This window comes from Ambystoma mexicanum, chromosome 11, assembly GCF_040938575.1.
Source record: "Ambystoma mexicanum isolate Mex_15411 chromosome 11, UKY_AmexF1_1, whole genome shotgun sequence".
NCBI lineage: Eukaryota > Metazoa > Chordata > Amphibia > Caudata > Ambystomatidae > Ambystoma > Ambystoma mexicanum.
In genome coordinates, this window is record NC_090934.1 from 351,235,068 (window position 1) to 351,261,333 (window position 26,266).

The 26,266-nt window shown below is 44.5% G+C and overlaps 1 protein-coding gene across 3 annotated transcripts in view; it reads left to right on the top strand.

Moving 5' to 3' along the window:
* The window catches only part of PPP1R8 (protein phosphatase 1 regulatory subunit 8), a 407,852-nt gene that overhangs the window by 280,037 nt on the left and 101,549 nt on the right, over positions 1-26,266 (top strand). For all 3 annotated transcript variants that reach the window (XM_069623057.1, XM_069623058.1, XM_069623059.1), the window contains one exon: positions 24,455-24,599. In XM_069623057.1, coding sequence (XP_069479158.1) covers positions 24,455-24,599 — 145 coding nt within the window. The remainder of the gene's footprint in view (positions 1-24,454; positions 24,600-26,266) is intronic.

The window sequence follows — 26,266 nt, forward strand, 5'->3', positions numbered from 1 at the left end:
GCAGGCACTATCTTCTGGGCCACCCTATACTGTGTTCCACAGGGACAGAGTTGTATTGAGGGGTAAACCTTCATTCTTACGTAAAGTTGTGTCTGATTTCCATTTAAATCAGAAAATTATTCTGCCCGCGTTCGATCCTCCACCTCATCCCAGTAAGGAGGAGGAAAGATTGCACAGGCTGGACCCGAGAAGAGCTCTTAAATTTTTACATTTCTAGGCTTTCCAAGCTTGGAGTAGATAATCAACTTTTCATTGACCCAATTTCCTTCCGGTATAGCCAATCGGTGTCAAAACAAACCCGATCACGTTGGATTGTGCTTTGCATTTCAGAATGCTACAGATTGGTGGGCAAAGATCCACCAGAAGGCTTGCGGGCCCATTCTACCAGAGGCATTGCCTCTTCGCCAGCCCTTCAGAGGTGTTCCCATAAAATCAATTTGTGAAGCAGCAACTTGGTCATCGCTGAACACTTTCTAAATTCTATAGTCTGGATGCTTCCCACTCTAAAGAGATTGCTTTTGGTAAAGCAGTGTTATATTCAGCTATATAATATTAAAAATCTACTCCCTCCTCCAGAGAGCTTTCTACACTGCTTTGGGAGTCTATCTAAGATGAGGAATACGTTGGAGGACACAATCCATTTGAAGAAGTTACTTACCAACTGGTAACGTTCTTTCGACTGGATGTTCCTCCAACGTATTCCTCATCGCCCTCCCATCCTACCCCTCTGTAGATTTTCCGGTGTTATTACCACTTCAACTCTCACAAGGCTGACACCTGGCTACCTACATTATACAGCAGAGCAAGAGGGGAGAAACAGAACTGAGGCCAACGGGCGCTGCGTGTGCTACTTGTATACCCGAAGACGTCAACCTCGACGGAGGCCTTCGAGGCACTTCGACTCGACGACATTGATGCACGGCACCCTGTGCCGAGAAAAGATTTCCGAAGCAGCTAGAGCTGGATGGAATACTTTTAAGATGAGGGATACGTTGGAGGAACATCCAGTCGAAAGAACGTTACCAGTTGGTAAGTAACTTGTTCATTTTTGTCTTTGCTGAGACAGCCCTTGGATTGGGCAGGGTAGCGATCCTATGCCTAGAGGCCACACTAAACGAGAAGGCTTGCCCTGAATGCTTGAAGCTGTGAGCAAGGCAGGCAAACCCTATTTATGTCCAGTTTGTCCATGTTCGTAACTGAATAATGCATTTTTAAGCGGGTGTGAGTAGCAGGAGTTCCATCTCCTATTTGTTTACCATGAGGCTGTTTTTGGACCATTAAGACTCCAGAAACCAGTGATTAGAATGCTCCCATTCATGAGGAGATTGGTGACTGTAATGCAGTTAGTATGTGAGCTGCGTGCTTAATGAAAAGTGATACTGCATTTTTGAGTTGGACATGCATGGCCACAAACTGAGAATTGTATATCAGCATTCAGGTGAAAATAGGTGCTCATCCCCAAGTGTACTCTAACAGGATTATGTACAGAATGTACATGCTGTATAATCAAGTCTACCTGGACCAATCTGATACTCCACAGCTGCTCTGTGTCTGAGTGTTAAGCTGAGTGACACCAAAGAGACTTTGACAGTGAGACACTCATCTAGATCAAAGTGACTGAACGACTACTGATTCTACTGCCTATGATCGTGAAATTTGTATCCAAGTCTCGGGACTAGTAAGACCCACACTTTGAATATAATCTTTAGAGCTAATATTTTACTTTGGTCAGAACCTATTAGTACACTCAGAAAACGTAAACACGTTGGGGGAGATTAGTATCTGGTGAATTTTGATGCTGGGGAAGTTTTCAGTTACATTTCATGGTTCAGAGTAAAAGGAGTTGGAGCCTTGTCCATGGACCTCATGGTCACATTGGGTTCTGCTGTGGCCCTTGGAGTTCACACACTGACTGCACCACATGCATCTGTGCTGTGAAGGTGTCGGGCAGCAGCGCAGAGTTTCTTGAGGTCTCAGTTGACCCCATGGTCCTTGGGCAGACCAAAGAGTCCTCTTAGTTCTTCTCACATTGTTGTGACCGTCACTGCAGCATAAAAGCACTTCTTCCAGTAAATCTCTGGCAACTAGTACTGCAGCTGAACCAGGAAACACATGTATTCAATACCCGGCCTGGAAACCACTCAAAGCACAGAGGAGCTGTGTGCCTGGCTTTCCCACAACAGCGAAATCAAGATTTGATTTTACTGGATGTTTTGCAGCCCCCTCGATCTTCTTCAATCGGATTGCAATTCCTCCTTGCCCTTGACAACTGTTTTTTTTTCATGTATACCTTTGTTATATTTTTAATTTCATTTTTTTCCCCAGTGCTTCCTAAGGCATAGCCGTGCACAAGCAGATTTTAGTCTAATGGGGAAACTTGTCAGCTGTGGTATGGGTTCAGACCTTGGTTCTAGTTCAGGTCAATTACGTCAACAAATGGTGGTTTACTGAATGTCATTTATAGTTGCCTCAACACCCTTTTACTTGATGTATGTGATAGGTAGTGCTCCTTAAATTTCACCATAATTCTCAATATCACTTTTTCCCCACACTTTGTTTATTTTATTGAACTGTATTTCATCCGTTGTCACACAGCTTGAAAGGGATCCTTGTTTAGGAGGCGGTATGCATTTAATTGTTAGCAGGATAGAGACTCTTGCTTCTTTCTACAACAGCGACCCTCAACAATAGTCATCCACTTCAAAGGTTCAACATTACTTCAAGTGAATTCTATTGTGTAACTTAAATGGTTGAATACAGTGCTCCCAATGTAATCCCAACGTCCAAAAGCACACCTGGAAGGTAACCTCTTTACAATCCAGAATTCGCATAGGGTTGGACGATTTCCTACACATTGAGGGAATATTGTTGTGAGGACTCTGCTTGTGGCAATGATTACAGACTTTCTGCTAGAATATAAACAGTGCATGCTCCTTGTACAGCCACCTGTAGGGCCACATATCTACTACACTTGTCCCTATACTTCCCCTGGCTTTTATAAGCTTCCTTTCTTCTCCCCCGGATTTTTATGATTGTATGTCATTTTTGGCTATTACTAAGGTAAGCAAGCGTTTTCAGGAAAACATTCCTGCAAGGGAAGTGCATGGCAGCCTGTGAGCAAGCAGGCAGACGAGTTTTGTGTGTCACATTTGAACAGCTGCTGTAGATCTTTTCAAATATCCCTCACTTCCTACCAATACTGCTCCATCACTGCCCTCCCTACTTCAATTTGTGTAGGATGTATTGGAACGCTGTATCTTCCTAGGTCACTGGCACTAGGCAACCCATTATGCAGTGTTTCATGAATAGTCATGGTATTGCTGCGGCCCACATGAAAGAATGGCAATGTAGTGTGCACAATAGGAATGTTTGGGCTCTTTTGTGAAGCGGACGCCAACGGGAGACCCTTTTGTTCCTCATGCAGTGCAAGACAACATTGTTGTTTCCCGAGTGTCTGCCTACATCCTCGGAGACCGATCCCAACGTGCACTGCAAGGATGGAAAAAAGTGCCGCCAGTTGCCGCTGGGAAATTGCCCAAACTCTACTTATGTCATTAGGTTTGTGTGAAGGAAGGGGGGGGGGTGGTTGTGATGGAGGGAGGGCTTCAACACTGGTGCAAACCACCTGTAGAGGTGCGGGGTCTGGGGGGGGGTCAGATAATTCTTGGGTAACAGCCAATGAGGGACCAAGCTAGCAAAAGAATGGAGGGCGTTCACATAGGAACGTTTGAAGTGCAGGGCCAGAAGTCTGAGCACCGACAAAGGAAGCGTACACTGGAGGAATGCCCAAGTAGTAGAAAAACACGGTTACAATGGTATGCTACAAACCTTAAAGCAACCTCGCCCATATACGGTAAACTCAACAAATATAAATATTGACAAACAAGACACAATAAGGCTCATGCAAAATTAAATTCTGATGGTTCAGTATCCTTATGTCCGAATTATTAGGTACTCCCTTATTCAATCTGAACGTAGACATTTAACTCACTGAGCTGCCTTACTTTATAATTGAGCAACATGTGTACTCTGTTAGGTAAGATTTGCACAGAACTGGTAAATCTTCCTGACCTGGGTCAACCCCTGAACTTTTTGCTTTACTAGTGGGATATTTTTCCATAATACCTCAGTGAGTGGGAACCCTTTTCCACACTCACATAATCTTTAACTCTTTTTTTGGGTGTCATTTTTAAGACTCTCCATAGGCTCCCCTTTTAACTTTCTTGTGCTAACCTTGAGTGAACTACAGTTCCCAAGGGTAGAAAGGATCTTTGCATCCCTTTTACATTTTGTTAAGTGAAACCAGCACACCCCACCTTATGTGGAATGCTGGGCAGGTACAATGTATCCCCTTTCACACTAAAACGGTAACAATTCTGTTTCAGTGACAAGCTTACCTTCAATGGCTGGTGGCAGTGATACCTTGTATTAATTTGCACCTTTACCGCGGGCTGTGATCACAGTTGCAGCAAAGGCACCGAAGGGTGTCCATTTTTACCAAAATGGCCCCTGTCCTCTTTTTTTTGTTGCTATTTTAGTGTTTCTTGTAGTTTCTTGTTCCTTACCCTGACATCCATGGTGGGAAATTCCTTTGTGTGATTTTTGTCTTCGGCAGGAGTCCCCTGGAATCCCCACCCAGGCTCCAGTCTGTCTGTGAGAGCAGGAAGTGAAGGAGGAGTCCAAAACTCCCCATCCCTTTGTTTTACTCCTTGCTTGAAGGGGGCAAATCCCAGTGAGGAGCTAGCTGTTTGGACAGTCAGACCGCCCCTTCTTGTAAAATGCGGGAGAGAGAATGCAGAGGTTGTGCTGTAATTCCTGATAAATACTGCGAACCTGGAAGCTGAAGACATGTCGACCACTGGAACTTAAACCGAAGAGGAAGTTGAAGGAAAAGCGGCTGAGACGATTTCCAGCGACCGGAGAGCCTGCTGTGTAACCTGAGCCTACTGTAGCCCTTCCTTTCAATCGACCTGGGGCCTCCGAAAATGACGACCCAGGCCTGGCGAGACCCACTAGACTCAAGAAGACCTGCATTTTGGGCCATCCCACGCGTTGCTGCAACCTTGCGTTGTTGCAATACCCCAATACCCTGGGACCTCAAGCCATCGTGCGATGCACGGTCTTCCGAATCTCGCTGAAACTTCGTGTGCATCCTGGTGGATCTCCAGAGCCACAAATCGAGTCCGATAAGTCCCCCGAACAGAGTGCTGGACCTTTAAAACGACGACAATTCAACCGCAATTTTCTGTCTTCTGTGCTCCTTGAAAAGGCACCAAATCCGCAGAACTGCATTCAGCCGCGAGGGAAACCTTGCCTAGAGCCTTCTTCATGGATTCCCGGCTGCAAAGTCCCTTATGGGGTCATGTTTTCAGTCTCCACTGACCGGGTATTTAGCTGCAGACCCTGAAGTTCTCCTGCTGCAAAATCTTCAATGTTGAGGTACTGTGTTGGCTTGGGTATGTACTTACCTTAAGCCTGTTAGGACTTCTGTGTAGCTGTGGGTTGTTTTCTGTGATGGGGAGGCCTCACATCCAGTGCACCCAGTCCCACCGCTAGAATTCTGCTAGGGTGTCTTCTGCGAAGCCCCTGGACCCTCTTCTAACCCTAGAAGTAAAGTACTCATCCGTTTGCCCAGTTTTCCTAAGGAACTCTGACTTTTGCTACTAAAGAACCTTTTCTGACACTGCCTGTTGGTCACTAGTCCTAGTGACCCCCCTTCTGCCACTGAGAACACTCGTGCTCCAAGAATAAGGGATAGACTTTCAAGGGATTGGGACTTCTGCCTAAAAAAGAAAATGGGTGTTTAAAAGTTACTTACTTGTAAAGAGTTGGTTGGTATCTGTAATTCTAAGAGTGAAAAGTTACAAACGTTCTTACTGATCTTGAATGTGTGATGCACTTATCTTAAAAGTATGGTTAACATATTTCCTTCCTTAGCAACTGTTTTGCCAGTCTAATAGGAAGTAGATGTGAAGGTATTTTAGTCTCCTGTGATTAGGTTGTGCCTCTTCCCCAAAGTAAAGTGTTGGTATCATCAGATTAGTCGTTTGAGGATCATTTTTTGTCTCCCCCAACTGGGTCTTGCTTCCTCTGACTTGCTGCTTGCCTGTCCTTAATAAGTCTGCATTAGGTTGTTGCCTACATAGAATAACTATTCAGTAAAGCGTAACATTGGGTTTTACTTTGCCCTTCATTGTAAGGTTAAAAAAGTATGTGGGTTTTACTTACCTTGTGTTAGCTGTGTGCCATCCAAAAACAGGTTACAAGAGTTACTGCTTATCGCTATCAGTGTTTCACTGATCTCAAAAGCACCTGTAATTGTTTATTACATCCTTAGGTTTTACTCGCCTAGTATAACGGTGTTATGACAAAAGTAGTTCCAGGTTTTTACTGCATCTAGGATAAGTGTTCCACTATTCACCAAAAGTATATTGTCCAGTTGACTGATTAAGTGATTTGCACTGAGAATGATTATACAACTGGACCGGGCCCCCAAATCTGGCTTGTCTGGCTCGCAGAAGTATCCTTCTGTAGGCGAAAATAGGGGATTAACTGTCTGTGGGGTAATGCAATCAGCCTCCCACTTTCCCCTCTCACCCTCCTCAAAACGCTTCTGTGATTCCTCGTAGCGTCTCACCTTAGGGTCTGGAAGGACGAGCTCTCCATCCTGCTTCTGATGCAGGGGCGCGTTGGTATCCAGTTACTTCACTGGATTTTCGGATTGGTGAGAACCAAACTTGCTTGGCTTCCAGGTAAGTTTTTTGATAAGAGGTTCCCCTTGTGTCCATGCATTAATGTACTAATGCTAGTGTCTTTTTCCCCATAGGGGCCGGGGTACGGAATGCCGGGGAACAGGCACCGACCCGAGATGAGAGGTGAAATCCTTGTAGAAATCAGGTAAGTCTTTAATGAGCGTTTTTTGGTAATGTCTTTTCATTCGCTCATTAACGCTGATGTCTCTTTTCCCCTTAGGGGCCGGGGTCCGGAAATGCCAGGATGCGGCGCGGACCCGAAATGAAGAGGGAATGAATCAACAGGTAAGTCTTAACATGGAGATTTAGCTTTCCTTATTCCCTTCTCTCTCTCACCTTTTTGTTCTGGTCTTTTTCTCCCTAGGCGCTGGGGCGTGACTGCGAATTCGGATGATCGCTGCTGAACATGGAGGCGCCCTGTAAAGGTGAGTGGAATGCGGCGCTGCAGCGATCGACGCGATGAGCTTTTAAATAAAAGTCTTCCTTTTCAGGATTGTCGGCGAGATGTCTCCGGGATGCGGTTTTAGCAGGTAAGGACTTTTCCTTCTTCTGTTCTCTTCTTCTCTTCCTTTGCAGGTGATCCAGGATGCTGGCAGGCGTGGCAGAAGTCAGGATGCAGGAGCAGACACGGGTCCAGCTGCTAGATGCAGAACAACGCAAAGCACGTGTGGCGGTTCGGGTGGGGTTCAAATAGCCTTGGAAGAAGTTCCAGGTATGTATCCTTCCCCGGCCACGCCCGGATGGTTAATTAGTCCCACAGGTAAAGTAGTTCCTTTCAGGCCTCATGGAGGCCGGGATCCTGCAGCATGGTCTGCATCAGGTAAGTGCACCCAAGCACTTCCATAATGAGCCTGGCGCCATAGGCGCCAGGACACTGTCCAAAGGGCCCCTATATGGGGTTGCTGGGTCCTTCCTTGGGGACTGGATGTCCGCTTTCGGGGACGCAGGGCTTGAACCAGCTCCCCGGGAGCGGGCATCATGACAGCACTCCCCCCCCAAGGCCCCTCCCAATGTTGTTCCCTCCGGGGGTTTTGGTTTGTCTGGGAAGAGTCGGTGGAATTTCCTGACTAATCGAGGTGCATGCACATGGTCGATGGGTTCCCACGACCTCTCCTGAGGTCCGGACACCTTCCAATCAATTAGGTAGAACAGTTTTGACCTAAACATTTTTGAGTCTAAAATGTTCTTCACTTCGAATTCGGGCTCCCCATCTATTAGAATAGGTTCTGGAGGTTTGAGTAGTCTGGTTCCGGGTACTACTGGTTTCAGAAGTGACACATGAAAAACAGGGTGAATTCGCATACTAGCTGGTAAATCAAGTTTAACAGCCACTGGGTTAATTATTGCCGTAATAGAATAAGGTCCCAGATATTTTGGGTTAAAAGTTCGAGGCCCTTTGAGTGGTAAATGTCTGGTAGCTAACCACACTTGATCCCCAATCTGATACGGAGGTGCTTCACTCCGATGTAGATCAGCATTCTCCTTGTATTTTCACTTGGCTTGTTGTAACTGCCTAGTTGCCTCTTTGAAGGCTTGGGTAATTGTAGAATGCAGATGTTCTACTGCAGGCATTCCGAGGTTCTGAGGTGAGTCGAGGTTTGAGGTTCGAGGGTGATGCCCAAACAAAGTATAAAAAGGACTGTGGCCAGTTCCAGAGTGTACTGAATTATTATATGCGTATTCGGCTATCTAAAGAATGTCTTTCCAGTTGCTTTCAGATTGCTGTAACATACACCGTAAGTATTGCTCAAGGGTCTGATTTGTCCTCTCGGTCTGACCATCGGTCAGAGGGTGGTGACTGGTCGATAATCTTACGTTGATCTGCACCATTTGACAACATTTGCGCCAGAAGTGGGAAATGAATTGGCTTCCCCGGTCAGAGATTAGTATAGATGGAAATCCATGTAGCCGAACAATATTTTCGAGGAATTCTTTGGCTAGGACAGAAGCTGAAGGTAAACCTTTCAAAGGAATAAAGTGGGCCATTTTGGAAAACAAATCCACAATTACCAGAATAGTATTGTACCCCGAACAAGGAGGCAGGTCCGTAATAAAGTCCATTGATAGGGTGTGCCAGGGTGCTGGCGGTATGTCTAGAGGTTGAAGGAGACCGGCTGGTCTTTTCTTTTGACTTTTATTTTGGGCGCAAACACCACAGGACATCACAAAAGATTTAACATCTTTTCGCCAAGAGGGCCACCAAAATTGTCGTTTCACCTTTTCCTCTGTCTTGGCAATACCGGGGTGTCCCTCTATTAATGCATCATGATAACCGGAAATAAGTAGTTCGTGTAATTCCTTATGTGGCAGGAATAAGCGTCCTTGGAAATAAGGTAAACCATTATCTATAGTAAAGTCTGATCCCTTTTGTATCCAATCCTGTAAGGTTGTAGGGTCCAGGAGTTGTTTCACTCTGGCTTGAATGTCTTCAAGCGTCTGTAACGAAGTCATGCATAGAATCCTCTGTTCGGGAATTATTGGTACTGGTTCTGAGTTTGTATCAGATTCTCCCATTCCAATTCGGGATAAGGCGTCTGCTTTGCCATTCTTGCAGCCAGGTCGATAGGTAATCACGAAATCAAATTCAGCGAAAAACAAAGCCCATCGGAGCTGCCGTGGTGACTGAGCCTTGGCGGTTTTCAAATACTGTAAATTCCGGGGATCAGTGATCACTGTGATGGTATGTCGAGCGCCAAGCACATAATGCCGCTAGGCTTTAAAAGCGGACTTAATGGCTAACAGTTCTTTGTCCGTGATTGCATAATTAACCTCGGGTGCCGAGAATTTTCTGGACCAAAATACTACGGGATGCAGTTGGTTGGTTGGTTTCGGGATCTCTTTCGGACAGGACAGCTCCCATGGCTAGGCTGGATGCGTCAGTCTCGACGACATAAGGGAGATCTGGACGCGGGTGTTTCAATATAGGTGCGGAGGCAAACTTAGCTTTTAAATCCTGAAAGGCCTGCTCGGCTTCTTCAGACCATTCAAAACAGTAATGGGTTGTACCACGCGTGAAAATTCCGGGATAAACCTGCGATAGAAATTGGCAAAGCTGAGCATGCTTTGAACCCCTTTTACAGAGCTAGGTGATGGCCATTTGAGGATGGCATCCACTTTTCTTGAGTCCATTCGGACTCCTTTGGGTGTCGGGATGAAACCTAGAAACTCGACTTCTGTGGTATGGAAAACACATTTCTCCAATTTAGCAAATAGTTTGTGTTGGCGCAGTTTTTCAAGTACTGCCCTGACGTGTTTTCTGTGATCAGATTCCGAAGAGGAGTACACCAGAATGTCATCGATATATACGACAACACAAACATCGATGAGTTCCCGAAGGACATCATTCATGAAGTATTGGAAGGCAGCCGGCGCGTTTCACAATCCGAAAGGCATCACCTGGTACTCGAATAATCCGTATTTAGTACGGAAGGCAGTTTTCCATTCGTCGCCTTCTTTAACTCGTACCAGATGATAAGCCCCCCGGAGATCTAACTTGGTGTTTATGCAAGCGTCCTTCACCTGGTCAAGGAGTTCAGGGATCAGAGGCAGAGGATAACGGTTTTTAACCGCTATCTGGTTCAATGCGCGGTAATCGATACAAGTTCTAAGGTCGCCTTCTTTTTTGGGCACGAAGAACAAAGCCGAGGATCCCGGGGACTTTGACGGGCGAATAAAACCATTAGCTAGGTATTGATCCAAATATTGTCTCAAATGCAGATTTTCAGGTTCGGTAAGGGCATAAATCCTGCTACAAGGGGGTTGTGCACTGGGCACCAGATCGATTTGGCAATCGTACGATCTATGAGGAGGTAACGTGTTGGCCTGTTCCTTTTGGAAGACGTCCTGAAAGTCTTGGTATTCCGGAGGTAGTTGCATGGAGGCAGAGGTTACAGATGCTAGATTAATCTTCAGGTTTTCTGGGTAGCAGGTTTGTGTACAATCCGGGAAGGTTATTCTCTTAGCTCGCCAATCAATTCGAGGATTGTGTCTCTAACCAAGGGATTCCAAGAATAACCTGAAACTGTGGAGCCTTGATTACATCAAACACAACACCCTCCCGATGGCCGTCGGGACCAATAAGAGTCACCTCAGTAGTGGAATGTGTTAACGGTCCAGAGGCAATTTCAGTTCCATCGACTGTGGTGATGACATCTTTGCTGGTTTTAGGACGGAGGGGGAGGTTAATCCTAGAGACCAATTCACGATCCACATAGTTTCCAATAGCCCCACTATCGATGTATGCCTTTATTGCATGCAACCGCTTAGGCTGTTCTGGATCTACGAGAACCATTGGCACAATGAAATGCGAGGTCTGAGAGTTAGTTTTCAAGCTCGGCAAGCAGACCCCTACACTTGTCGGGCGGAGTCGTTTCCCGAAACAGTCTTCATGGTTTTTATCAGCGGCTCCTACCGCCTTTCGGGGCGGTTTTGCCGGGCAATCTCGTAGAAAGTGTCCAGAATTCCCACAATAAAGACATAATTTTAACTGCCGCCTCCTTTCACGTTGCTTTTGAGTTAAGGGTCCTTTAACCCCTCCAATTTGCATAGGCTCAGAGACATCAACTCCCTTGGGATTAGCATGGGTCTTGACCAACACCCGGGTCTCAAACCTGGACCGATCTGCTTTTCTGTTTTGAAGTCTGTGATCCAATCGGACCACTAAGTCTATATACTCTGTGCATTCTTGGGGCGGATTTACAACTTGGGCCAAGACATCTTTAAGTTCTCCGCGTAGGCCTCGATAAAACAACGTGACTTTTATCCTCTGGCCATCCCGTTTCCACAATTAGTCTATTAAAGGTTGCAATATAGGATAGGAGGTCCTGATTGCCCTGTCGCAGGGATAGAAGTTCGTCATCCAGAGCCTGCCCCTGAGAGTGTCGAGTAAATAACCTTTCCATGCTTGCTTGAAACCTTTGAAAATCACGGAGAATCGGGTTATCTTGAGTAACCAGTGGAACTGACCAATCGGCAGCGCAGCCGCTGAGATATGACAATACAAAGGCTACCTTGGTCTGATCATTAGGGAAGGCCCCAGGTCTGCATAGGAAGTGCAAACGACACTGATTCATGTATACGGCGAATCGTTTGGGGTCCCCAGCAAAGCGTTCGGGTGGGGCCAGCGGCATGTTTCCAGGTAGATTAATCTGCACAGGGTTACTGGAAACCACAGGAGCGGGGTTCCCTCCGGAACCGGGTAGAGGAGTTTGCCCAGCTTGACCTTGCAAAAGCTGTCTGGCCAGGTCATCAGTTCTTTCCTTTTGATATTATTAATTCCCTCCTGTGGGCATTAGTCTCTTGACGAGCAGCATGTACTTCGGCCCGTAATTCCCCCAGTAATTGGGCCAACTGATCAGTCTCAGAACTTTCCATAGCGCCTGGGTGGGAATTTGTAGGAAGGCTTCGCGTTCTGCAACGCTCACTTGACTCCCACGGAGGCGCTGGCCTGGTTCACGCTGCTGTGACCTCTTCTAAGGTGATGCGCAGGGTTCGGAAGACGGACTGGACCGGGCCCCCAAATCTGCTTGTCTGGCTCGCAGAAGTATCCTTCTGTAGGCGAAAATGGGGGATTAACTGTCTGCGGGGTAATGCAATCAGCCTCCCACTTTCCCCTCTCACCCTCCTCGAAACCCTTCTGTGATTCCTCGTAGCGTCTCACCTTAGGGTCTGGAAGGACAAGCTCTCCATCCTGCTTCTTATGCAGGGGCGCGTTGGTATCCAGTTACTTCACTGGATTTTCGGATTGGTGAGAACCAAACTTGCTTGGCTTCCAGGTAAGTTTTTTTGATAAGAGGTTCCCCTTGTGTCCATGCATTAATGTACTAATGCTAGTGTCTTTTTCCCCATAGGGGCCGGGGAACGGAATGCCGGGGAACAGGCACCGACCCGAGATGAGGTGAAATCCTTGTAGAAATCAGGTAAGTCTTTAATGAGCGTTTTTTGGTAATGTCTTTTCATTCGCTCATTAACGCTGATGTCTCTTTTCCCCTTAGGGGCCGGGGTCCGGAAATGCCAGGAAGCGGCGCGGACCCGAAATGAAGAGGGAGTGAATCAACAGGTAAGTCTTAACATGGAGATTTAGCTTTCCTTATTCCCTTCTCTCTCTCACCTTTTGTTCTGGTCTTTTTCTCCCTAGGCGCTGGGGCGTGACTGCGAATCCGGATGATCGCTGCTGAACATGGAGGCGCCCTGTAAAGGTGAGTGGAATGCGGCGCTGCAGCGATCGACGCAATGAGCTTTTAAATAAGTCTTCTTTTTCAGGATTGTCGGCGAGATGTCTCCGGAATGCGGATTTAGCAGGTAAGGACTTTTCCTTCTGTTCTCTTCTTCTCTTCCTTTGCAGGTGATCCAGGATGCTGGCAGGCGTGGCAGAAGTCAGGATGCAGGAGCAGACACGGTGAGCGTCCAGCTGCTAGATGCAGAACAACGCGAAGCACGTGTGGCTGTTCGGGTGGGGTTTAAATAGCCTTGGAAGAAGTTCCAGGTATGTATCCTTCCTCCAATCAGGTATGTATCCTTTCCCGGCCATGCCCGGATGGTAAATTAGTCCCACAGGTAAAGTAGTTCCTTTCAGGCCTCAAGGAGGCCGGGATCCTGCAGCATGGTCTGCATCAGGTAAGTGCACCCAAGCACTTCCATAATGAGGCTGGCGCCTATGGCGCCAGGACTGATGTCTTTTATGAGCCTGGCGCCAGGACACTGTCCAAAGGGCCCCTATATGGGGTTGCTGGGTCCTTCCTTGGGGACTGGATGTCCGCTTTCGGGGACGCAGGGCTTGAACCGGCTCCCCGGGAGCGGGCATCATGACACTTAGTTGGACTTAACATACTCCTCTTTAAATTAAAGTTCTCTCCCGCTGGAAAGAAAGACTGAGCCAGGGTGCTATTGAACACCATCTAGCTTATCTCGGCTTGTAATGGAATGGAGCAATTAGTGCTCTTTGAAGGCACATTTAAATCTTTAACAATGCACGTGGTTTATCTCAGCCAAGCTGCACTGTGTTTTTGTTTGTTGCTTTCAGCTGTTTCATATTGCTTTTCACGAAGACATTGCTCCAAGCCTGGTTTCCCCTCTTACCTAACTAGCTTTGCCTCATGCATGCTGAGCGTTCAGTTTTCCCTGCTGCAAGTCATGTGACCCTCTTTATGGATCCTAACGAATATGAACGCAGCAGTTACGTCAGTCAGGGGACACCCTGAATAAACCAGAGGTGTGCTTAACTGTGTCTATCGGCCCATTGCGCTAAATATGCTTTTTTTGCATAATTTTTCTGTGAAATAAAACGGCAAACTTCATCTGCAAGATGAGCAGTAAATAAACCTACTACTCTACCCCAAAGGGTGCAAGAAGCACATATGCCACGTACACACACACGTAGCCACTGAAAATCAATTTTCATAGGAACCACGTTCGCTCAAAAGGCACTGTGGAAGGCCATCAACACCTAGGCCATCACGTTGCCCCACGCGCCATCTGACTCACTAGACACCGCCCACCCCTCTCTTCCCAGCGACCCGGTACAGTTTTTCTTTGTACCCCTCGAAGGTCGGGTGCAAAGAAACCTACATTTCGGATTTCGCGGGTGGGGGCGGTGCTAAGTGGTGATGGGAGGGGCACTTCAGAAAATAGGCGGCAAACTTGGAGCCTTCACCCCCACTGTTCAATCCCCCCGCCCCCCCCCCCCCCCCCATGGTCTGGGGACCAACTATCAAATAGTATATTTTAAAGCGCAATATGCGGAAAGGCGATGGAAGTCGTTCTTGGAAGTAGCAGCTTTAAAGTTTTACTGCATTTGTTAAAGTACGTTTTTCTGAACAAACACAGTAACACCTGAACTTCGCCAGTTTCGGGAAAGGCTTCCCTTACCTCCTTGCTTAACAAAATGCAAGTGCGCACATCTAGGGGGTGCACCTAGGCTAAAATGTATTCAGGGCTATCCCTTAAAATGTTGGGAGAGGCGCTAACTTCAGAGACAGTGGAGGAGTGGCAAACCTACTTGTGTAGGGGTATCTAACTTCTTTACTCATTGTTATGAGACTATTCTAGTGCAGCTTCAATGTTACAAGCATTTAACTCTCTCCTTTAAGTCTGAAGACGCACACTTCTTGCCGATCCTTAAGGTCCTAGAAAGTGTGAAAATGGCAGATGGTGTGCAATGAAAGACTCCATATCGTAGCATAACAAGACATAGCAGAGTCTGAGGCAGTACTCTGGACGGCCCAAGCAACTTCAGTGGCTGGGAGCATCAGGGGAGAACATGTAATGTTGGTTTTACCACAGTCCGCTAAACAAGAATGCCTGGTGCACTGACTGGCTGGTGAGACTGTTCGCCTGCCAAATCAAGTGATACGATACTGGGGGAGGGCCAGTGCAGCAATAATGCAATTCTAGTGGCAGTATTGGAGCTACTAGCAGAGGAGCACCAGTGAACACCAATTTGCCCCTATGCTTATTAAAACGGTCCTATTGTAAGGGTGTAAACGTAATCACTTATAAGCACTCCAATTTTTGCAGTTGAAGTCAGGGTGGGATTACATTATTTGCCTAGGATCACACACTTGCACAATCTTTATTAATGTAACATTTTGTTTGCCCTCACATTTACGTTCACTTACAATTCCATTTCCCATCTTAATTATTTAGACATTAATTTGCATATATTTGAATTTTTCCTCCACGTAAAGATGGAAAACACAATTGCAACGTTGTATTAAACAAGCAAGGGGGCGTGGGGGACTCGTTTGTTGCTGCTTTATAGCACAGAACATTTGGAAATGGTGCTAGTCCAAAACCATTTGGATCAAAGCGCATCATGTCCCAGGATTGGAAATAGTTCAATTTGTTCATATGCCTACACTTAAGCAAATTGTCATTCCCATTGCACAAAGAACCGGGTTCCTTTTTACAAGTAACCTTGAAATGGTAAACTTCTTTGTACTCTGCTGAAACCGAACGTTTATGTGTATGCACGACCCTACTCTCGAGACCATGAATCAAAGTGCCTGCTTTCTGTAAAACAGACTGCATCGTTTATCAGTGACTAAGCCAGTAAGAGCTGAATAGACACATCTGTGTGTACCCAAAACAAATGGCGTATCTGTAAAATACAAGAACAATAGGCCAAACAAATGCCAAATTCAGGAGTTTCTTATGCCTACTTTTTAAGTTTAGCTGGATGGCCTCTGTGGAATGACATTGGCTACAAAGCCAGTCAGTATAGTATTGGCAACGTCAGAGGAACGGATGTCTACACAAACCCTGAACCTTGGCTTGGCAAAGCAATAAGTCCCCTTAAAAATGGTGCTTCTCTCTATTAAGGCCCCTATTCAAAAGGTCTTTGGAAGAAAGCAGATGCCTTTGTTGATACAAGGACACTAGAAACACAGGAAATGAAAGCTGCCTGCTGGATTGTATAGTAATGTGACCAAAGAAACGCATTTAAAGTGAAAAATAATGAAATCAATTGTCTGCTCTAATGTTTGAGCCCTTTGCTTGATGAAAAATGACTTCAGCTGAAGAGCCTGTGTCAATTGCATATGAGGTTATATTAACATTAAGACTGTTTTCCCTTTTTACATACAAATAAAGATGGAAATCATTGTTTCCTTTCAGTTTTTATTTGTGAATATGAAAAAAGGCAGAAATGCAGGTCTCCTGCTCCGCTCCCCAAGTTGCCAATCCTGTCCTGCAGGCCAACGCCTGTGAAATGAAACGCAACAGAGAAGTTAAAAAAAAAAAGGCGATTTCCTTTTGGAGGTGTCTAAATACCTAGAGCATTGTTGCTCACGGCAGCAATACAAGAGCTCCCATTTTTTTTTTTAAATGAATTATGGCTAGATATGTAGGAATCCTAGCTTGGTCAGCATCCAATTAGAGGCATCAACGCTTTTCATTAAAAATGTAGAATAGTACCACTTGTAGCTTACATTTTTTACAAGCAATACATAAATGTGGATTAATGCAGATTACCAAAAAGTAAATGTGGATTGATGACCTTGTATTCCTGATGCTCCAAGCCCAAAAGCTGATGCCCCTTTTTTTAGGATCCTGAAGCCTCTCGGCCGAACCAACCCGAGAATCTTCTCTGTTGGATCCCAGGCAAGCACCACCCACCGCGGCCCACCTTCCCCCACACCTATGGAAAGCTCCATAGGCCGTGCTGCCCTTTATACTGAAACCACACTGCGAAACTACTTTCCTTGTAAATCTCCCTGGCTGGCTCCTCTCAATTGTCTTTAACTTATCCTCAATATTTGCTCTTCATTGGGGTCTCGCTAGCCCCCCGCCCCCTTCTCAAAACTGGCATCCTGTGCCCAAAGGTGACATGGAAATCCTGCATGACCACAAACTGCAGCAATCTACTTGATTTGGTCCTCTGGATCCGAACACTGATCTCCAAATCTGAAATAATTGTCCTGCCCAAAGGTCTATGGATCCCGTATGCATCAGTGTGCCATTGCTGAGGGTCATAGAACAATTTTGGGATCACTTTAGCAAAAAGGACCTTGGGCTCCGTGCACACTTTTGAGCATAAAACTATGCAAAAATGAATACTGTTTACTTGTGGTTTTACACCAGTTTTAATTATTTAAACAAAGTTGTTTTGGTGGTAACTAATGTACCCCATTAATTTTCTAATTTCTCCAATGTTCAAAACATAAATTATTGCATACTTTTAGCATTACTTCATGCTTGACAGTATAACAAAGTAAAGGATACTTGAAACATTTCCATATAAATCACAATTCAAACAAAGTGTAACATTTTCTTCCTCCTTGGGTACATTTCCTATTGTTTTAAGAGAAACTTTAGTCCATAGATCAAACTTGTAACTGGCTAGCAAGCCAATAGTCCTTTTGTTTGAGGGTTTCTCTAATGCACTACACGTTTCGGGCTCTGAATGCCCTTCATCAGGTGCGGATCACTTCCTTGTTTCAATGATTTTAGATTCTGAAAGTTAAAAATAACATTTCTGTTCAGTTCCTTAGTCATTGTTTGTTCAGCAAATATAATCATCATAATTACTCTTGTCATTTATCAGTATGAATGTTGAACCTCAAATACCTTTTTAATTCTGAAGATTTTATCTTCTTAAAAACATCATAACTGTGTCAGTCTTGCTTTTTTGCAATGGAATCTGACTCTACGATTGTTCTTCCTTAAAGCACCGGAGGATGTTTTGGTCTGTGAAAAAAACAAAAAATGTTAGGTTTTTTTAGGATGTCTGTGACTTTGTGTGTGGGTTTTGTGCTGGGAACAGTCGCTAAATAGCACTGTGTCCCAATCACAAAACCCTAGATAACCGATTCTGGAATATATTGCATTTTACTGTGTCCATGCGGTTAGCGCTGCTCACCTCTGTCTAGTTGTCTCCCGGGGTAGCTTGGTTTCCTTTCACCAATCTGTCCGTCGTCCTTGCCTCCAGTCTGATGATGGTTTTTCTCACTCCTTATTACGTTCGTCCTTTCGTGGCAGCTCCTGGCAGCGGAGGATGGATTCTTCGTTTCGCCCGGGTTTGCAAAATCGCATTCCCGTGGTTTTGTTGGTTGTGATGGCAACCGTGTTCTAATAAGTCCTTTCTCTCTTTCCATGTAGACACAAATGTTTATTTCTATGGATTTTGCTGCGCGCCATCTTGTATAAACTACTGATGACAAGTTACTGTGTTGAATGGCACTGATTCTTACTCCTAGTGCGTTTCTGTAACTGACTAATGATATTTGTCAAGTTGTTTATGAAATTGTCCACTTCATTCATCTGCTGATGTGTTTACGGAATTTCAAAAACCAACTATTTTGAGTGGCGCTCATTATTTAATTGACTTGTACTTGCTTGAGGTCTGTATTAGCCGTACATGCCCCGGTGTATTAAATGGGCTCCATCTTAAAGCGCTCATGCTGTGGTTAGTGAAGTGTGCATTTCAACAGTCATAAGCCGTATTGTAGTAATTTTGCTCAAACTTCTTTATATGTTATAAAAAACAACTTGGGTCCCAATCAGCGTTCATACCGTTCGGCTGCATGGAATTCAATTTTTCAATCCAGTATGTTTCTTTCTGTAACAGCATCTTGTTAAGGTTTCCCCCTCTCCTTGGTACTTTTATTTGTTCAAAAATAATAATTCTTATTTGGGCAATGTTGTCTCTTTTTTGAAGTGCTGGAGATTTGATGGCGCCTGTTCTTATGTTGGACTTATGTTCTGACCATCTTGTTTTCACTTTCCTTGTTGTCATTCCCACATAATATAGACAGCAGGGGCATCTTATGCCATATATTACATTCTTGGAGTCGCATGTAGACGAGAGATGGAGATTTATTTTGTACCCTTTGTGAGGATGAGTGATGGTGTTGCCTGTAATTAGGTTATTGCAGTTATTGCAATTATGACAGTGTTGTTCCTTTCCAGCTTACCCGAGTCTGCCTTGACCAAATGTTCTCTGATTGATTTACTTTTATTGTATACAAAAAGTGGGGGTTCTGGAAAGAGTCTTTTCATCACAGGATCAAGTGTGAGAGTTGTCCAGTTCTTCTTGATGATTTTCTTTATTTTAGGACTCTGTTGGGAGTGAGTGGTAACATATACCAGTTTCTCCACTTCTGTTTTTTCTTTTGATTTCAATGCTTCTTCTCTGCTGATCCTATGTTCATTGGCTGATGACCTCTTTTTTTCAAATTTACTTTTAAGGCCTTCAATCTTGTTTTTGTATTCATCTTCTGAGATAATCCGTCTATCTTAGGAATTGGCTGAATGGTATACTTTCTATTGTTCTCTGGGGATGAAAACTGTTTACATGTAGCAGACTGTTTCTGTCTGTTAGTTTTGTATAAATTGTGGTTTCAAGTTTGCCTCTTTTCTTATATATTTGTACGTCTAAGAATTCAATTGTTTCTCTCCTGGTCTACATTGTTCAGTTTATCCTTGGTGCCATTCTATTCAAATGTTGAAAGAATATCTCTAATTCTTCTGAAGGTCCACTCCAGATGCCGAATGTCATCTATGGAGCGGTAAATACATTTTAGTTGTTTCATCCACCTTTCTTCATTGAAGATATTGGAATCTTCTAGGTATGCCATGCATGTGTTGGCATAGCTGGGAGCCATAGCGGCCCCCATTGATGTTCCTGATGTTTGTATGAAGTTCTTGTCCTCAAACATGAAGAAGTTGTTCTGTAAGACGATTTTTAACAATTTTAAGATCAACAGTTTGTCTGCTTTACAATCCATGTCTGATTTTAACAATAGCCACTCCATGGCTTCTAGTCCCCCCTCATGGGTGATGTTGGTATAAAGACTTACAACGTCCATCGTGAAGAGGATGTCATGTTCTTCATTTATTTCGATATTTTGTAATTTGTTTAGAAAATCGTTTGTGTCTTTAATATAGGTCTTGAATTTGTGAACCGAAGGTTGAATTGCCCAGTCTATATATTGTGCCAAAGGCTCAAGTAAACTGTTGTTGGCAGCTATGATTGGTCTTCCTGGCGGATTTCTCAGATCTTTGTGTATTTTTGGTAGCGTGTATATTATAGGCATTGATGGATGAATATTCGTCAAAGTTTTTTGTACGGTGGTTGATTAATCAGCTTCAGCTTCATCTAGTGTAATTTTGATGAGTTTATGGACTTTTTCCGTAGGATTTTCAAAAATGTCAAGGTAAGTGTTGACATCTGCTAGTTGTCTTTCTATTTTCATTTTGTATTGTTCTGAATTCATCACTACCAACGCGCCTCCCTTGTCCGCTGGTTTCAGTACTAAGTTTGGATTTTACCACAAGTTTTTCAGCACTTGTTGCTCCCTTTTTGTAAAATTCATTTTGCTTCTTTTTCGATAGTTCAATTTTTCCAAATCTTTTAGAACCTGTTTCTGGAATACTTCAATCATTGGATTTTGTATTGGTGGCATAAATGTACCTTTCGATTTCATTTCTAGAAATGTACAATCTTCTTTGGGAGTTCCCCATTCACACGTGTCAAAGAATAATTTGAGTTTCATCTTCCGAGTCAATTTAAAGAAATCTATTTTTTCTTTTAGAAATTTATGTATCAAGTCGAGAAAGCCAATATAAGAAAGGTGTGCTCCTCTACACTACTGTTACTGTTTTTACCATCACTGAGGGTCCTCAGTGGTTGCTGAATAAGATGTTCAACTTTAGGAACTGCTCCGTGGGGATTCTTTTGCACAGTTAGCTCTGCCTCGCCAAGCATTGGCCCTATTCACAATGATGGTTTCTCTTGCTCTGAGAATTTGACTGCCTGACTGAAAAGCATTTATTTGGCCATTATTGCGGTTTCTCTTTCGGTATGGTCTTTTAATTGACTATGAATAAAATCGTATTTAAAAGTTCATACTTCCTGCACTGCTCACAATGTGAACTTCCTTTTGGGAAAAAAAGCTTTTGCTTACCTGTTAGTGTATCACATTTTCCTCTCCCTTTTATTAATATAAGTTTTTTTTATACACATGTAGTATGCAGAACATTTTTCTTTCTTAATAACGAAAATTGTGAACTTTACCTGTGACCCACCCCACATCACGTCCTTTTAGTTGGTCCTAGGCTGCACTGCCACGACTACCACTGGGAGAGCCTGGTGAACTTGAGGCAATCTTTAGTAGTACCTGAGTCCGGAAGTTGTACTTCAGGACCCTGACCATTGTGCCTTAAGGAAAATCTCCCTGACGCGTGCCAACAGGCCATGGTCTAATGCCATGCTTAGTGGATAGGCCAATGCCACGCCCGAGAGTCACTGTAGGAATAGTGGCGTGGATCATTAATAAGAAATCATTTGTAAACTTGAGTTACAGAGATGTTGTTCAAAATACCAAAAAGTGCCAGCTAAAGTAACCATAATTAAATTTTCATGCCCTCCGTATGACACCACAAATGGTTTCTCATCTGACATGTATGTACCTACTGTTCCTACAATATCTAACTTTGAATTTAATTTTGAGGTCCAAAAGAAAACCAAGCCTGAATGGACTATATATATTATCAAGGGCTGCTGATCCATTTCAGTAAACGCCACACTAGACATTGGGTACAGTGAAGAACAAATTACTTGCCTCTTGGTAATGTTCTTTCTGATGGACCTTCCCATGGATTCCTCATGTTGAATATCGATTTCCCAGCCCAGCTGCTCTTTTGAAACTTTTCCACCAACAGTGGGCAGCTCTGCCTGACTCCCCTATGCATTAGCGCAGGACATGTCGGGGCGACAATATACAGAGGCACCCTGATCTCAGTTACACTCCTTTTCCCTAGCGCACTGATGTTGAGGGACTGCAGAACCAAGGTGTACTAGCTAACCGCAGAGAGGGCCAGGTAGGGCGATGAGGAACCCATGGGAGGAATATCCATCTGAAAGAACATTACAGGGGTAAGTAATTTGTCCTACTAATGGACTCCTTCCTCGCATAGACTTCTCATCTTTGATACACTCCCAAAGCAGTACAATGACCTGGAGGATGGAGGGTAGCAAAGACACTGCCTAAACCAGAGGACTTGTAAAGACAGTTCTGCCAAAACAAGCGCGCTGACCAGACCTAGAATCCAACAGTAATGCTTAGTAAACATGTACAGTAAAAAAGCCCTTGTAGTGGGTTTGGAAAATCTCCAGAACATGCAGCCCATGTTGCAGAGATGAGGTGGCAGCCAACCCTCTGGTACTTTCAGGGACCTCCTTGCCAGCCAGATCATAGCATTTCGAGATGCAGCGCATGACTCATTGAGACAGAGTCTGTTTGATCACAGCCCTGCCAGCTCACGCACTAGCGTAACCAACAAAGAGTTGGGCATCTTTCTGGCCTCCCTTGTGCGAGAGGCTTGGAACTTGAGGGTTTGCTTGTTGCCCATAACGTTCCTCCAGAAAGTCCCTGGGGGAGGGATTCCAGGCCGAAAGAGACTGTGTTTCCCCTCTTCATTCAAATGGGTCATGCATGCCGTCCTGGGGACCAGGTGCAATCGCCTCACGACTCAGAAGTTGGGTCAGCCCCACGGGAGAGGGACCAGAGGTCAGAGGGCAATGTCCTGGAGACAGAACCGTGAGACCCTTGAAAGTGACATTGTCGCGTCTGCTTGCGGATTCCCTGCTGGCTCATCCGAGCACGGTGGGATCCGCTGGCTTGGCTGAAGCCGTTGGCACCATGTAGCATGGGCCTTGGCGAAGATGTCAAGCATCTTAATCCGGAATGCCTTTCCATTTTGCGGGGTTATAGGATTGCGTGGGAAAAGGTACCTGTGGAGCCTCTTGCAGTACGTTGTTTGGGTGGGGGCTCTTCGACGAAACAGTGATGCTTCCAGCCCGGGGATATTGCACTTTTGCAGTCCTTCTTTTTCTTGACAGATTACTGTTGCTCAGTGCCGTGGCCCGCACCCAGCGATCTCAGATGGGTCCGTTTATCACCTCCTACCAAGACAGTAAAGCCAAAGGTATCTATGTAATGTATGTAACTGTATTTATTTAGTGCAAAACCAATGCCCAAAGGCATCAGGGCACTGACGGCAACAAATGAAATGACCTCAATAGGATCACATTTCAAAACGGGTTTTAAGAAAATGGAAATGATCAGAAATCTCTTGTAGATGACCGGGAAGAGAGTTCTACAATACCGGGTTAAGGACTGAAAAAGATCATCCTCCAGCACCTTGCCTTGCAGAATCTTGAAAATCTCAAGACTTTGAGAAGCTGATCGCAAAATTTGCTAAGGAGTGTAGCAAATGAGTTTAGGTTGAAGAAAGGAGGGGCCAGATTGATGAATAGCCCGATGTGCAATACAAAGGACCTAACATGTAATGCAGCTTCTCACCGGGAGCCAATGAAGCTCGGCCAACAATGCCGATGTGTGAGAACACCTCGGTACCTTGAGAGCCAAAACGTGTTCCAGATTTGTGTAGAATCTGATGCCGTGGGACCAAGAAATCTGCTTGTCCAAAATAAATGCCATTGCAATAGTCCAAAGAGCCCATAATAGAAGTAGTAACTACCGTGGAACGAAGTTGAAATGGAATAAAAGTGAGAATCTTCTTTAAAAGTTTGTTTTAGGAAGCCATAGTTGCAGTCCTTAAAGAGTTTGAAAACCGAGGATTTCACCTGCTTCGGCATTGCGTTGAATACCAAGAATGGTAGCAAATCTAAGAGTGGTGTTCCTAAAGTGAACAGTGTTTATGGAAAAAAGGAGCTTGTGATGTCTCTGTACATACTGGCCCCATGTCCTATCTGGGGCATCAGAGAGACCCAACGTGGAGCAGAGTTGTGCCCACTGCTGCCTTGGGAGATGGACATCAAACATGAGGAATCCATGGGAGGAGAGAGTCCATTAGAATAGTGGTGGCAGAGTTTTGGTTACCTTTGGAATCCTAACTGGCAAATTCTTGTTGTGTAATTTTGCATTGCTGCAAAACATTTTTCACTTAATTCGAATGGGTTTATATGTCGAATGTTCTTTATTATGCATTCATCACAAACCATACTCAGTCCAACTACCAGGTGGGAAGATGATCAAAAACAAATACATACCCACCTTCCAAACTACTGTTAAGAGGGGTTTTTGTACCATGACATTGCAGATGTTCATTAAGCTAGGTCTGTGTACGTCCCACATGTTTTTTAGACGTTGGTATTAAACGAGAAGGTAACAGTAAACTATGCTGCGCTTTTTTAATTTGTGTAAGTAAAGTGTCTCAAGTGTTAATTTCTTTTCATTTAGAACCTAACCGAATTTAATACAGCCCACAACAAGAGAATATCTACCCTAACGATAGAAGAAGGCAATTTGGACATACAGAGACCAAAAAGGAAGCGACGAAACTCCAGGGTAACGTTCAGCGAAGATGATGAAGTTATCAATCCTGGTACGTGCTCGTCAGTTTGCTATTTTGTATCACACTGCAGGTAGAACATAGCACTAAGTAGGGGGAATGAAGGTGGCAGAGGTTAGAGAGGAAAACATCAAAGTGATGGAGATCGGGTGGGAACAGGATTTCAAAGCATGGCAGATGTTGTATTCAGTTGTCAAAAGAAACATACATAATGCTTGGTAATGTAAAACAAGAGTGTGTGGTCTTGAGGTAGGCAGTTGAGATTCTAGAGGCAGGTCTTAGGTTGTTCATTCGGATGGGACTGGTGGAGTCTGCAGTATAAGGTGCAAAGGCTTGCTGGAGAAGTGGGACATTTATGGGCACTGTCGCTTGTGGTTAAACATAACTCATTAATTCTGACAAATCTGCCTGGACCACACTCTAGTGTGGGTAGAATAAATTGTGGATTCTCCACTTAAATGCCTGGTAGGTTGGTCTTGCGACAGTAGCCCTAGTTTTAATTTGTTTTAGAAGCTCCCTTTAAGAATGTTTGTTCCTGAAGGATAGACATGATTTTGCTTGCTGCCTTTGAGAGGGTCCTAGTTGCTGGAGCCAAGCGCAGTGGGTGTATCAATAAACATGGTTTGAATTAATTTTAACATGCTGGCATATATGATCGATAACTTATTTGAGTTTAGTGGGGGGATAATTCTTAATCTATCCCTGTTTGATAGGCAGCACAACACCACGCCCTAGGGGTATTTTTCCAAAAGGAACAGATAGTGTAGTTACTTGTGATTGGGTCATGGTGGAAATGGTTCCTCCTCCCACCCTTTTGTGTTATGACTAGTATTGTTTGGTGGATGAGATGTTGGTGATATGGTAAATAAGGCTTCCCTGTTTGCTATTATTGCAAATAAAATTAATAAAATTCTAATTATCATGAGCCTGTCAGAAATGGAACATGTTTAATGTACATTGATCAGTGACCTTCAACCTTTTTTTTTCTGAAGCACCTATTGGATGTTTTACGAGAAGGAAGTTGCATAATTGCATAATTGATGGCAACATTGCCTGCTCGTGGGAAACAACTATACTTTTGTGAGAATTTTTTTTAACCTTGTAAGTGGTTGACTCTATGAAGTCTTATACTTCTGTCACCCCCGCCCCCGCTTCCTCCATACTCGTAGGACTTGCCATCCTTGGGGAGGTGGGGGGTTTGGAGCATATGGATCCATTTTCCAGCAGGAAATAACCTTGCTATAATTTCAATGTGCAGTTTCCTGGCCCACACACGACCACACCCTTCTAGGGACGGGCTCCTCACCGCCATTCGTCTTCTCAGCAGCGGATGGACTTGAGTCTCCAGCGAGCAATGTGGTTTTCATGCCTTTTTTCTTGGTTTTTCTTTGCACTTCATCTTTCTTGCATCTGGCACTCTGAGTCGCAGAACCTTTTGATTCATCCTCTTTTGTCTAGTAAATCTGCATTTAGTTACTGCTTCAGCTGCAACTTGCAGGTTGCTGAGGCGTACCCACACTCCCTGTCTTTAGGGTGCATTGGGCTTGATCACTGTTGGAAAAGCTGCTGATCCTCTTTGTCCTGCCATGTGCTCTGTGCTGTTGCTTAGGATCTTCTCCAGACCTCATCCTGAGGTGTCTTCAGGATTTAATGGATTGGAAGCATCGACAGCAGGTTGAGTGACTTTTACCTTTTTTAGG